Raw genomic sequence first — 14,124 nt, 5'->3', positions numbered from 1 at the left:
CACCTAACTTCTCCAGCTGGGAGTCAAAACTTCTCGCTCAGCTTCGGAGTGCGCCTGCGCTGGGTCCTGGCGTCGTGGTTGCCTGGAAACCGTGAAGCCGCGGTTCCAGCTGCTGCGTCCCGACTTCATGGCCAAATTCGTGCTCGCGGGTGAGTGATCCCCGCGTCCCTCTGGAAATCGCTCAGAACAGCAACAACTGCTCACCTCCTATGGCCCCTTGGCAGTGATCTTCTTAATTGGCCTCTGTTCTAGCAACTCCAGACTTTACATGGACCACCCTGGCTTTCTTACGCTTTCATTCAAAGATGTTTATTGGGCAGTGATTGTGTGCAAAGCACTGCTGGAAGCAGGGGACACAGTGAGGGGAAAGACATCCCTGCCTTCGAGGGCCTTTCAGTCTTGTGGGATACAGAAGCGTGTAAACAAGTAATTTTGGTATAGTGTGATTAATGCAATGAGGGACATGTGCACGGGGCTTTGGCAGGTGTTACAAGAGCTGGTTTGTGAAGATTTGGAATAAAGAGGACATTCCAGAAAAAGGCATAGAGGCTGCAAGTCTCAAGGCCTAAGGTACGGTCTGGATATAGAGGAAGTGACTGGACTTGGGGGTAGAATGGGAGCAGGAGCCAGATCTTTGCACTTCAGTTACACCAAGCAAAGGTGTTTGAACTGCATCTTGAAAGCCATGAGGAGTCATTTAAAAATTTTAAGCAGGAGAATATCTTAATTAGTTGGCATTTTAGGAAACACAAGTTGTCAGCAATGGAGGAGAAGGACTGGAAATGTTGCCTGGCATCCAGAAAGCCACTGAAGGAACTTTTACTGCAACAGGGTATTGCACCTACCTCCTTTTCTTTTCAGCAAGTTTCTCAAAAGAGTAGACTGCTCTTTTATCTTCAGGTCCTCCTTCCACTCAGTCTGGCTTCTACTTCTACATCCTTTCAGAAATGGTCTTCGCTGAAGTCACCAATGATTTTAAAAAAGCTGTCCAGTCCCTGTCTTATTTGACCTCTTTGATGCATTAACAAATTGACATCTCCCATCTGAAAAACCTATTTCCTTCGCTTCTTTATTCATTTTAGAAGGATATTTTTGAGCAATGGCTGATATGCTGGGAAGACAGTGGTAAGCAGATGTACAAAGAATGTTACATTTACGATAGTGGCAGGGCGGGGTTCTGTAGGAGTAGTAGCAAGGGCAAAGACTTCCCAGAGAAAGTGATTTTTTTAAACAGAGTCCCGAAAGATGAGTGTTACCTATCAGAGAGGATGTAGGGAGGAAGAGAGTAATTTAGACACCAGTAGCAAGGCATGGGACTGGAATGAGGAGAGGTAGTTTGGTGATTCTTGAGAGTAAACAATAAGCAGAAAACGCAGCTAGATTAAGTAGGGTTGGAATATAGAGTACAAGAAAGACACTGTCATCAGTTGAAGCCAGCATGACATAATGTAAATTCTTATGAGCCATGTTCAGTATTTTAAACTTTATCCGAAGTACATGGAAGGTTTTTGGAAGGAGATGCATTTTACCTGAGTGTTGTCACTGCAGTGTGAGAAGAAATAGACTGGATGCCCAGAGTCCAGTTAGGTTCTATAGCCCAGGAAGGAGATAATGATAGGATGGTAGACAATGGAAAACGAAAGAAGCAAATGGATTGGAGAAGTGTTAGGGAAACAGAATCTGTACAACTATACACTTAAATGGATGGAGGAATGATATAAGGGATAGGAAAGAGTTAAAATTATTCCCAAGCAGTAGTTTGCTTAACTGTGTAGAAGAGGAGTCATTGAAAGAAAGCAGAATAGTAGGCTTCATACTTTGGGTACTCTTATTCTTAAATAGACATACGAACATAAGAGAAAGAGCATATTTAGTGGGAGAATGGTGGCAGAATCTGTCATAGACGTAGCAAGTGCCTATGAGACATTCAGCAGGAATTGAGTGAGTTCCTGCTGTGGTGCAATGGGTTAAGAATCTGACTGCAGTGGCTTGGGTCACTGTGGAGGCTCACTTTTGAGACCCCACCTGTCACAGTGGGTTAAAGGATCCAGCATTGCTGCGGCTTCAGTTCAGATTTAATCCCTGGCCTGGGAACTTCCATATATTGTGGGTGCGGCCATTAAAAATATAACAGTAGGAGTTCCCATCGTGGCGCAGTGGGAACAAATCCAACTAGGAACCATGAGGTTGCAGGTTTGATCCCTGGCCTCGCTCAGTGGGTTAAGGATCTGGCATTGCCATGAGCTGTGGTGTCGCAGATGCTGCTCGGATCCTGAGTTGCTGGGGCTGTGGCTAGGGCTGTGGCCAGCAGCTGTAGCTCTGATTAGACCCCTAGCCTGAGAACCTCCATATGCCATGGGTGAGGCCCTAAAAAGACAAAAAAGACAAACAAAACAAAACAAAACAAAAAACAGTAGAAGGAGTTGAGAAAATACGATGGTGTAGAGATCTAGTCAAGGAGATAGTTTTGAATTGGAAATACAGGTGTCTACTTGAAACCAAGGGAGTGGAAGAGGTTATCTGGGAAGAATGCATAGAGTAGGAAGATAGGATGCCTTTCAGAATGCTAATCTTTTGACGAATTGATAAAAGAACAGGAATCTAGAAAGTTGAATGAGGAGTGGGCAGAGAAGTAGGAAGAAAAGCTGAAGAATGCTCCCACAAAGTGGGTATTTCAAGAGCAAAAGGGGGACAAAGGCTGCCAAGGGTCAACAGAAAGGGATAGATAAACAAAGTATCCACTGGATTTAGTAGAGGTCCTTGGTGACCTTCTAGAGAATTCTGGGAAAATCCAGATTGCAGTGGGATGAGAAATAAATGGAAGTGAGGAACTGGGCATGGCAAGTATAGAGAAGTGCTTCAGGAAACTTTAATAGGAAAGGGCTTGTAGAAGGCAAGAGTTAAAGAGGGTCATGGGCTTTTTGTTTCTTAGGACAGGGAGAACTTAAATATAATGAGTACACTTAAATATGATGGAGACGGGCCATTACAAACAGAGATGCTTGAGGAAGGGGATAACCAGTGGAGGTAGAAGAGGGTGGTATTCAGAGCATAAGTGGTGAGATTAGATCTGGACAGGAGGTAAGATCCCCTTTCCACTGAATAAAAGAAAGAAGGAAAAGATGAGTCCTGGCAGGTTTGATGGCAGGAGGCTGGCGGATTTCCCAACTAATGCCTTTTTGTATAATTTGGCTTGGCTTTTGTAAAATAGAAAGCAAGATTGTTGTTGCCTTCTGATAGTGAAGAAATATGTTGGAGTGAAGGAAAAGGTTTGAAGGAAGTAGGCAAAATTTGGAACAGCAATTATAGAGAACAGAAGAGAATGCTGCTAAGAGAAACTGAGGAATCTACAGGCAGATTTGTGGGCCAACTGATTCTGGTGACCCTGAATTTACAATGGCATCTCTTTGCTTGGTTCTACCAAGTTTATCCAGGGGCGCTGAGTACATGGAACCCAAGCACGTAAAAGGCAGGTTATTAGGTTCATCTAGGGTGAAGGGCTTTTACCAGGCTAATTTGCCAGAAGCACAGTAGAGCAAGAGAATTTGAGCCAGGAGCCAGAAAGTGGTTTGAATTCATGAGCCATGGATTTGAACTAGACAGGGAGGCTAACAGGGGGAGTCTGAGAGGGGTTGATGTCTTAGGAGTCACCTTGAGGAGTTCCCACTGTGGTGCAGTGGGTTTAGGAATCCAACTACAGAGGCTCAGGATTTGATCCCTGCCCCCATCACAGTGGGTTAAAAAGGATCCGGCATTGTCACAGCTGTGGCTTGGATTCAGTCCCTGGCCTGGGAACTTCCATATGCTGCCAGTGTGGCCATTTAAAAGAAAAGAAGTCACCATGAAGTTGAAGAACTGGTGATTGGGAGTAACTGGGGAAGAATGCTAGAGAAGCTTCCACCCTTGGCTCCTACCCCTCCTACTCTATCAGAAACCCAGTCCCATATACTTTGGTGGCTTTAACTTTCTCTGTGTTGATGGCCGCAAAATCTGTATCCTAAGCCATTTCACGGGGCCTGCTCTTCAGCTTGTGTGTGCAGCTACTTGCTGGTCCTACCCACTTAGATATACTACAGATACTTCCATCCACTAATTTAAACTTCTCACTCATGCTTTCTTTCTGTTAAGGTCAGGGTCACCTGCCCAAGCCCAAAAATAGATGTCATCCTGGACGCATCTCTCTCCCGTTTCTCCTTCCCCCAGTACTCCCTGCCACATATATCAAATCCTCCTATGATTTTACCACCACTCCTCACTTCACCTTGGCCTCTTAGTAGCTACCAATGAGGAGTTCATTACTAGTAATTCATATTTATTTAGTAACCTGGAGCTTCTTGGAGGCAGTAGGTCTAACATAGCACTAGAAGAGAATAAATAATTCAATAATCATTTTTCCTTTTCACATTTTAATAAGTATGATTCTGCTCTCCTATGAAATTTGTTTTATTTTACCAATACAATAACAATCAAAAGCTAATGCAATGGTAGTTTATACTATAATGCTATATAAGATGTATTGCATTAAATGTGTGATTAATTCCCTAATCGTATGACAGATACTTACAACTGCATGATAATTTCCTTGGGATGAAAGACAACATTGCTAATTGGAACTCTTTTAGGTAGAGCAGATTGCCCGTATTATGCTAAAGCAGAACTTCTGGCAGATTATTTACAAAAGAATCTTCCTGATTTTCGGATGCATAAAATTACACAACATCCTGACATTTGGGAGGTAAGAGGCCTTTATAGTTTGCTAAACTCACACATGCATAAAAATGTGCTCTAATTTAATTAAATATTAGCTAGTGTATCGGCCGGTTTTCCAGTTGGGTGTTCATGCACGGCTAATATTTTAATGCTACTAAAATAAATCCCACTTATCAGTCTCAAAACATTATTTATATATTTTTCCCTAGGATCTAGTGGAACAAATGAGGCCCCAACTAATAAGTAGAATAATTGGGCTGGTTTTTTTCCCCCCAAGAATCCAGTGGCTTATATTGCATTTTTAAACTTTTACTCCCCTTCATAATGATTTCTAACAGCATAATAAATGTTCATTGGACATGCCCTTCTTTGGCACGGTTTCCCCAGAAACAGACTAAGATGGAAATTTGGGTGAAAGGGTTTCCTCTACTGGGCTCTTGGAAACAATATCCTGAGAAGGAGTGAGGACAGCAGGATTGGACAGTGGGAGAAGTTGAACTGCCATACAGCTGCCACAGAGAACTTGGCTGGTCCTACAGGGAATTCTGAAGCTGGGATAGCCCTTCAAATACCCCCCAAAACTGGCAAGGGGGCCACCTTGGCTGTGAGCTGCCCTGGGGAAAAGACTTAACCTTAGACAAGGAAACCTTCTTTGGCTGGGGCGAGTTTCTGGAGATAGACTCAGCACTAAGCCATAAGCAGCCAATATGCCTGGTAGCTGAGGGAATGAGTGCTTGGGTCACAAGGGAGGAGTGGGGACTACAAATGGCAGATCTACTACAGTTCTCCAGTCGTGCCTGTTGGATGCACATGCTCCATATAATAAGTTCATACCATCTGGGAACAACTCTTCCAGAATTCTGGTTGGCATCTCTCCCTGGGGAAACTTTACAAAAGGAAGTTTAGTTAAACAAACTATAGTCTCCACGGTACATCATTTCGGCACCGCAACAAACACTGATCACCTTTCCTCTCTTCTGTCCATTACGGATTCCCCTCATGCTCTGCTGGTCCAGGTGACTTCTTAGGGGTAGTGACTTAGACCTGTATCCTTAGGGGTCTGAGCCCTCATCTCTATTCCCTTTTCAGGACATGACTGCTGCACTTGTCCATTGGCCATCAAAACTGAGCAAGGCACTACCAAGGACGCCCTAATGGATCTCCTAGCTGCCAAACATTCTTTCCTGCCCACATTGGGTAATAGCTGCCCTACATATCCCTGATCAAGAGGGGAAGCTACCCCTTCCCTACATGATAGTAACTGCTTTCCGTGCTTGCTGATTTCTTGGCACAGGAAGCTCAAAGTGACCATGTGGCAGCCATAGATTAAAGTTTAATGGGACTCTTCCTGATAGAAGCACCCCTCACCCTGATGTTTAAAGCCTCCAAACTCACAGGGTAAAGGCTTTCGGGGAACCACAAATACCCCTCATGGGTCACTAGGAGTGATGGTAAGCAGGGTTACTTTTTATGACACCCTTGGTTCCTAGATTCATGTATTCTACCTATTGGGGTAAAGCTCCACATTGATTTATGGTATATACTGCATCCTGAAGATGGTGCCCATCTTTGCAAGCTGTCAGTCTCCAAGTTGGTGCCTATACCTTCCTTGGTCTGTTCCATCCCTCTATCCAACTGTTAGATGGTGCCATGTATGATAGAGCCAGTGTAATATGCCTAATGTCACACATCCTTTTCTCGAATTTGGGTCCTTTGGTTCAAAGAGATGTCGCACAAGATCCTGTGTTGGTAGGGTAGATATTCTGTAAGCTCTTGAATAGCGTGCAGGCCAAAGTGCTCAAACAATAAAGTCAGTTCTTTACCCAGAATATATGTTGATTCAAGTCAAGATGAGTCACTGCTCTTTTCCAGGGTAAAAGGTGATCAATGTAATCAATTTGCCACCAAAAGGCTGGTCGTTGTCTCCAAGGGGTGGGGCCATTAACAGGAGGTCAGTGTTGGTCTCTCTTGAGGGTAGCAGCCATGGCTACATCAGCTTTGTTGAGTGGCAGCTTGTTTTCTCAGGCCATTGCATAACCTCTAATTTATTCATGTCCCCACTGTGCCTTCAGTGGTCTAAGTTATCCTATTGCTGGGTTGCTTAGGGCTTCTTTCAAAATAGATGTTCTCTGGTGGACACTGCCCCCTGCCCCCCCCCTTTTTTTCAGCATTCTGTCATCGCAATTGCCAGGGGCTCTAGCTTTATAATATCATGTCCTTTAACAGTCATGGCCCAGAATGGACAGCCACCTCAGGCTTCTCTGTGATGCTGAGACCCCTCTCACCCGTTTGTTCCCTATCACTTGGGGAAATAGAGTGTCCTCCAGACCCTCTGGAGAACCTAGTTGACTAACATTTTCCCAGCCTTCCAACAGAGCATATCCACTCCAGTTTGGTGCCCATTTTTCTAAGCTTTTGGATTCTTTGTTCCATGGTCTTCCATGACAGTTCTGTCATTTCCATTTTATTTCATCACTTTCTCCAAGCTCTGAAGAGCCATCCTAGCAACATGTTACCCCTCTCTTCTGAGGTCTTTGTTAGGGTATATCTCCTTGAATAGCAGAAGAGCGATTCATCATGCTAAGTTCTCCCTTGTCCAGCTTTATGTTCCAATCTCGATTCAGCGCCCTCAGAGTCCAGTCCGAAGCATTTCCTCCCAGCTCCTGCCAGGACATCATCATGCCCTGCTCGGTGCCAAAGGTCCTTTAAGGTTGAGTCACTTGCCTGATGAAGCCCAGCACTTCATGGGTCGGGCTACATTGTGACTAGAGGGACCATGGTGGAAACATCATGGTGGAAATATCCACAAGGGAAATTCATTTCAAAGACTGTATTTGTAGCCTCACTACACATGCCTCCAAAGATGAGAGTGTTGTCATGTACTTTACCCACGGCAATGTTGCCCTCTGTGTCTCCTCAAGTATTGTCACTGGGGGACCTGGGCTACACAAACCAGATGATGATTTAAAGTTTATCTAAGCTGTATCAGAAATCCTCAGGTAACTTTTTTGTGTATGTCTTTTTTTTTTTTTTCCTTTTTAGGGCTGCACCCGCAGCACATGGAAGTTCCCAGGCTAGGGGTCTAATCGGAGCTGTTGTTGCCAGCCTATGCCAGAGCCACAGCAGCACCAGATCTGAGCCACGTTCGCATCCTACACCACAGCTCACAGCAATGCCAGATCCTTAACCCAATGAGTGAAGCCAGGGATCGAACCCACAACCTCACGGTTCCTAGTCAGATTCGTTTCCTCTGCACCACAATGGGAACTCCCCTCAGATAACTTTTAACTCATTAACTCAACCTAAACGGTATAAATCGTACACAGATATTTGGGGTGCAGCATCAAATTTGTATGGCCCGAAGACCAGAAACATACAGAAGACCATGCAAGTGGAAAGACTTGGCTGCTTTTTTTAAGCTAAGCACTTGCACTTCAGGTCTTCTCAGGAAGGAGAACAACTTTTAGTATCTTGGCCGATGAATGTGAAGAATATTCTTTCTTACTTGATTGGTTTGTAACTCGACTCACCACTATTTCTATATTTACATTTTATAGTTTAAAAATGTCTAAATTTTATTATGTATACATAGTGGTAGTGAAAAAAAAAAAGCTAGTATTTTAATGTTTGAACTCTAAAGGATTGAATTGAATTCCGAGGCAGATTCACTGTGTGACTTCTCGTGGACTGTATCATTCAATAGGAGTGGCTGAAAGATGTGTGTGAAAAGAATAAGTGGAGTCACCAGAATTCTCCCATCATCTGGAGAGAGATGTTGGATCGTGGAGGAAAGGGCTTGCTTTTGGGAGGATATAATGAGTTCCTGGAGCATGCCCAGGTATATAAATCAAGTTGATTTATCTGTCCAAAACACTATTGTTCTCTCTCATTCTTTTATCTTTCACGTCTTGCTTTTTATTGTATATAAAAAGAGAATATACAATGTTCTCTCAGCTCTCTTTTTATTGTTTGGGCTTTAACTAAGAATTTTCCATTAGAGCCCTTGTCAACTAATTATCTATTTTCTGGTATTGACTTTTTCTTGCCCAATATTTAGCTTTACTATGGTGTCACCTCAAGCATGACGGCTGAGCTAATGCAGACAGTTGCCCAAGAGAACCTGGAGACACATTTGGAAAAAGAGCTGGAGGAAGAAGCCCTGAAATGTCTCATCAACCCCTTGCAGGTCTGGATCACCAGGTAGGACCATCAAACCCCAGGAGTCATGAGGTGGCTTTTTATATTTAGAAAGGACAATGAAGTGGAATTGATTCCACGGTGGAAAAAAATATCTGTCAAGTTTGAGATTTGTATGTATATTGTATATATATAAATATACAATATATAATATATATATTATTATCCCCTAATAATATCCCCTAATATAGCCCCATGAATGAGCTTTAGATTACATGTAGATTTAATATATATGTAATATGCATGTAATATACATACATGTTAAATATAAGAGCAACTTTAGAGCACAGTTATGTACTTTGCATAACTCTGTCTCCAGCTCTGCTGCCCTCATTCCGTGTGTCTCGTGCCATCGGCTGCTCTTCACTTTGCTGTCCTTCCTTCCCTTTTCCTTGTTTACTTCCTCCCCTCCCCCATCTTGCTGACCTTTGCCCTCTCCCTCTTTCTTTCACACTTGCTAGAGCTGTCCCGGTCCTTGGCTCTTCCTGATGCTCTCATTCTCCATAACCTCACCTCCCTCATTCTTGCCTCTTCTTGCTTTATCTCCATCTCACTTTTGCTCCTCATCACGCTTGCTCTCAGCCATGGACACATGCAGTCTTTGTCATCACTTTCTCTCCCTCTTTGTCTCTCTGCACTCTGTCTCTCTGTCTCTCTTGCTGTCCATCTTACTCCATCTCTTCCTCCCTCTCCCTCCCCGACCCTTTAATCCGTCTCTCATACTGCCCTTCTGACTACAGATGTGTGTATCCTAATAGAAAGGCTCATCTGAAAAATTACTTGTTATTATGAAATATTTCAAATGCCGAAAAGAAATGAGAATGATGTAATAAATATTACATCTGCTTTAGATATTTTTTAAGGATTAAATTGGTACCGATGCTCTTGAAAACCCTACTATACCCCTCCCCAAACCCTCTTTGAAAACCAAAAATGCCCTGATGCATTTCTGAACGCCCTTCAGGGCTCATTAGCGCTCTTAGTTAATAGCCAAGCTATCAGGTACTCACACACTTGCTGAATCATGGGCACTGGTATATGATACCTCACCCGTGTTGATCCCAGGCTTCTTTATAAGGATGGATTTGGAAAAAAAAAAAAAGTTCCTTTCTAACAAGATGTCACTATTTTGTGGATGAGGGTAGAAAATGGAAAAGAGCTATGGTTAAACAAAATGGATTTCCTTATCTTTTAAAAAGAAATGTAAATATGCAATTAGAGTAATATTACACAGTTCTTTTAAATTGTGCATTCTGCTTATTCTATTTAATTTGAGAAGCCTTTGTAACCAGGTACATTTCTTACTATGGGATTGTTTTCAGATGGCCAGAACGAGGGGTTAGTGGTGAGAATTTTTTTTGTTCTGTTTTTGATTTCTAGTCTTAAAAATGTCTGTGCAGCTGTGTATACCTCCTTAAAATATTAAGTCACCCTCTTCATGCACATGCAGAAAAATATCTAGTAAGAGTAAAGGCTGAGGAGTTTCCATCGTGGCTTAACAGTTAACAAAGCTGACTAGTATCCATAAGGACGCAGGTTCGATCCCTGGCCTTGCTCAGTGGGTTAAAGATCTGGCGTTGCCATGAGCTGTGGTGTCGGTTGTAGACACGGCTCAGATCCTGCGTCATTGTGTCATAGGCCAGTGGCTACAGCTCCGATTGGACCCCTAGCCTGGGGACCTCCACGTGCCTCGGGTGAGGCCCTAAAAAGCCAAATAAATAAATAAAGGCTGAAAAGGTGCAAAAGATTTAACCATTCATAATCTGACTTTGCATTTTTATTAGCGCATCCACTTGTGCCTGCTACCACCTAATTCCCATCTTGGCGAGTGGCGAAGTGTTTGGACCGCATATGGAAATTAGCATAAACCTCTTGGATAATAAGCAGGCAGAAGAAAGTCTCAAAAGCCTCGTGACCGAGGCCCAGGACCTGGCATCGCCCTTCCTCCGGAGCGTCTCGGTCTGCACCCGAGAGGAGGAGGCCTTCCGCCAGGCCCACGTGATTGTCATCCTGGACGACAGAGTGGACAAGGACGTGTACAGTTTAGAAGACTGCATCCGAAGCAGGGCTCCTCCGTGTCAGCGCTACGGATCCCTGATTGAGAAAAATGCTCATCATTCCGTCAGAATCATCGTGGGAGGAAAATCCTTTGTGAACCTCAGAACGGTTTTGCTCATGAGCTACGCCCCAAACTTTGCCCACAACATTATCGCTGTGGCCTTGGGGGTGGAAGGCAAAGCGAAGGCCACGCTGGCCAGGAAACTGAAAACAACCCCGTCTTGTGAGTGCACTCCGGGTTTCTATTTCTGGTTTTTTTTGTTTGTTTGTTTGTTTATCTTTTTGCTATTTCTTTGGGCCGCTCCCGCGGCATATGGAGGTTCCCAGGCTAGGGGGTCGAATTGGAGCTGTAGCCGCCGGCCTACGCCAGAGCCACAGCAACGCGGGATCCGAGCCGCGTCTGCAACCGACACCACAGCTCACGGCAACGCCGGATCCTTAACCCACTGAGCAAGGGCGGGGACCGAACCCGAAACCTCATGGTTCCTAGTCGGATTCGTTAACCACTGCGCCACGACAGGAACTCCTATTTCTGGTTTTAAACGATGTGATTTCAAAGCTGCCAGGAGAATCCTGTACCCTCTAAAATCAGTCAGGAGCGCTGGACTAGCAAGTAGGAAGCAAATGAGAGAACCTGTGACTGATTTAACTACCGTGTAAATCCCCCCCCCCCCCCCCCCCGCCCCCCGTCTTTTTAGGGCTGAACCCGCCGCATATGGAGGTTCCCAGGGGTGGAATCAGAGTTGTAGCCACTGGCCTACACCAGAGCCACAGCAACTCTGGATCCAAGCCGTGTCTGTGACCTGTACCACACGGCAACACAGGATCCCTTAACCCAGGGATCAAAATCCTCATGGATCCCGGTCGGGTTTGTTAACTGCTGAGCCACAAAGAGAACTCCCTCATTTGCAAGGATATTAAACTTGTTAAGGGGATTATCCCCTGTGATCAGGTTCTGCTCCTAATAATCTTTGAACTGGTGGACATCAGATTCACAGGGGGATGAGACCAAATCTGTTGTGGGTGCAACAGAATCCACTGGAAGTTCGAGGCATTCCCTCAAGCAAAATTGGGAGGACAATGAAATGTGAGCCTAGCATGCTGTAAATTAGCTTTATAAAGGACTTCTGTGAGCCCCAACACATTAGAGTGAGAGCTGCACTGTCCTTTTCTTTACAATGAAGCCCTAAGACCACAACTTCTAGCATTTTTTTCTTTTTTTCTTTTTAAGGTCACACCTGAGGCATATAGAAGTTCCCAGGCTAGGGTCCAATCAGAGCTACAGCTACACCAAGCCACAGCCATGCCAGATCCAAGCAGCATCTGTGACCTACACCACAGCTCACAGCAACACTGGATCCTTAACCTACTGATAGAGGCCAGGGATCCAGCCTGCATCCTCACGGGAACTGTGTGGGATTCTTAACCCACTGAGCCACAATAGGAACTCCAACTCCTGCTATTCTTGCTTATAAATCATTAGTATCCTACCCCCAGGGTCAGTGCATACCTCAGCCAAATGGATATTAAATGTATTCAGTAGGAAAGGAAAGCATTTCTTACTCATTTTATCTCTGTAACTAACCTTCTTTGCATATGTGTAGATACTGATTTCTGTGATACACTGACGAAATTGTCAAGAAGAGGCAGAGTTGTAAATTTTAAAACAAGGTGGGTACTTTCAAACAGAGAGCTGCTCTCTTATGGGTCAGCTGGTACCATAAATTCTAAGTTCTGCTCGATTCGGAGCCAATAAGCACAGGAGAGGCAGAGCAAAGAAAAGTGGGGAGAAGTTGGGACAAGGAAAGAGAAACATTAGAGGGACGGCAGTCAAAGTGGAATTGTCAGTAGAGTAACAAGGAAGAAGTTGGCAACCACAGATACAGAGGTAAAGTGACAGGAACTAGAGAAACTATCAAGGAAAATCATTCCAGAAAAATTCCAGATGCCAAGAGGGTAGCAAATCTTTTCAGAATATCCCTTGAATTCAGGTCACACACAGTCCTGATTTTCAGACCATGTGTATTGGCTTAGTTGGGACTCTTTCTGTGCAAGAGACAGAAAGTCCACTCAAAGCAATGGAAGTCAGATAGAAAGTTTTTTTTCCACATAACTGAAGAGTGAAGGAGGTAGTTCTTATTTCATGCACAGCCAGATACTGGGGTTCAAATGATGACCTAAATCTGGTTTGTGCTCTCTTGGGACCCATCGCACAGCTCCGCTTTCCCCAGCCTTGGTCTGATTCTCAGGCAGGCTTTCTCTAAAAAGTGGCAGAATGGCCACTGGCATCATGGGTTAGCTACCCCGGTAGAAGGACAGCTTTCTCTTAATTCCTTGTATAAAAGTAGCAGGAGAGGGAGTTCCCGTCGTGGCGCAGTGGTTAACGAATCCGACTAGGAACCATGAGGTTGCGGGTTCGGTCCCTGCCCTTGCTCAGTGGGTTAACGATCCGGCGTTGCCGTGAGCTGTGGTGTAGGTTGCAGACGCGGTTCGGGTCTGGCGTTGCTATGGCTCTGGCATAGGCTGGCGGCTACAGCTCCGATTCGACCCCTAGCCTGGGAACCTCCCATATGCCATGGGAGCGGCCCAAGAAATGGCAAAAAGACAAAAAAAAAAAAAAAAGTAGCAGGAGAGAGGTTCCCATTGTGGCTCAGCAGTAATAAACCTGACGAGGATCCATGAGGATGCAGGTTCAATCCCTGGCCTCCCTCAGTGGGTTAAAGGATCCAGTGTTGCCATAAGCTGTGGTATAGGTTGCAGACAGCTTGGATCTGGCATTGCTGTGGCTGTGGCTATGGCCAGCGGCTATAGTTCCAATTCGACCCCTGGCCTGTGAACTCCCATATGCCACAGGTACGGCCCTAAAAAAGGGAGAAAAAGTAGCAGGATAATATCTGATAATAATGGGCTGGGTGCGGACTACATGCCCTTCTCCAAATCAATCATTGTAGCCAGAAATCTGGAATCTAGGTCTCATGCCTATTGATAAGAGGTAAGGACAACCTTACTCAAACCAAATGGACTGAAATCGGGGAAGGATAGCTATTTTAAGAAAAATCAGTATACTGAGAAAAGCAGGAAAAGATGTTAGAAGGGAAAAAAAGGCAGAGGCCCACTTTAATTTTCTCTAGCATGATTTAAGGCACTTAGAGCTATAAA

The 14,124-nt window shown here is 44.5% G+C and overlaps 1 protein-coding gene across 3 annotated transcripts in view; it reads left to right on the top strand.

Annotated features, from left to right (window-relative positions):
* The first annotated feature begins 1 nt into the window (after position 1).
* Positions 2 to 14,124, top strand: part of MDH1B (malate dehydrogenase 1B) — a 33,711-nt gene continuing 19,588 nt past the window's right edge. The window contains exons 1-4 of one of the 3 annotated variants that reach the window (XM_047773338.1): positions 2 to 149; positions 8,414 to 8,548; positions 8,768 to 8,910; positions 10,692 to 11,188. In XM_047773338.1, coding sequence (XP_047629294.1) covers positions 8,483 to 8,548; positions 8,768 to 8,910; positions 10,692 to 11,188 — 706 coding nt within the window. In that variant the 5' untranslated portion in view covers positions 2 to 149; positions 8,414 to 8,482. Of the gene's footprint in view, positions 150 to 4,628; positions 4,736 to 8,413; positions 8,549 to 8,767; positions 8,911 to 10,691; positions 11,189 to 14,124 lie in introns of those variants that run through there. The other 2 variants (XM_047773336.1, XM_047773337.1) reach the window with 2 other exon arrangements.

Source organism: Phacochoerus africanus, chromosome 3, assembly GCF_016906955.1.
Source record: "Phacochoerus africanus isolate WHEZ1 chromosome 3, ROS_Pafr_v1, whole genome shotgun sequence".
NCBI lineage: Eukaryota > Metazoa > Chordata > Mammalia > Artiodactyla > Suidae > Phacochoerus > Phacochoerus africanus.
Note: the sequence above shows the minus strand (reverse complement) of the source record. Positions and strands in the feature narration are given on the sequence as shown.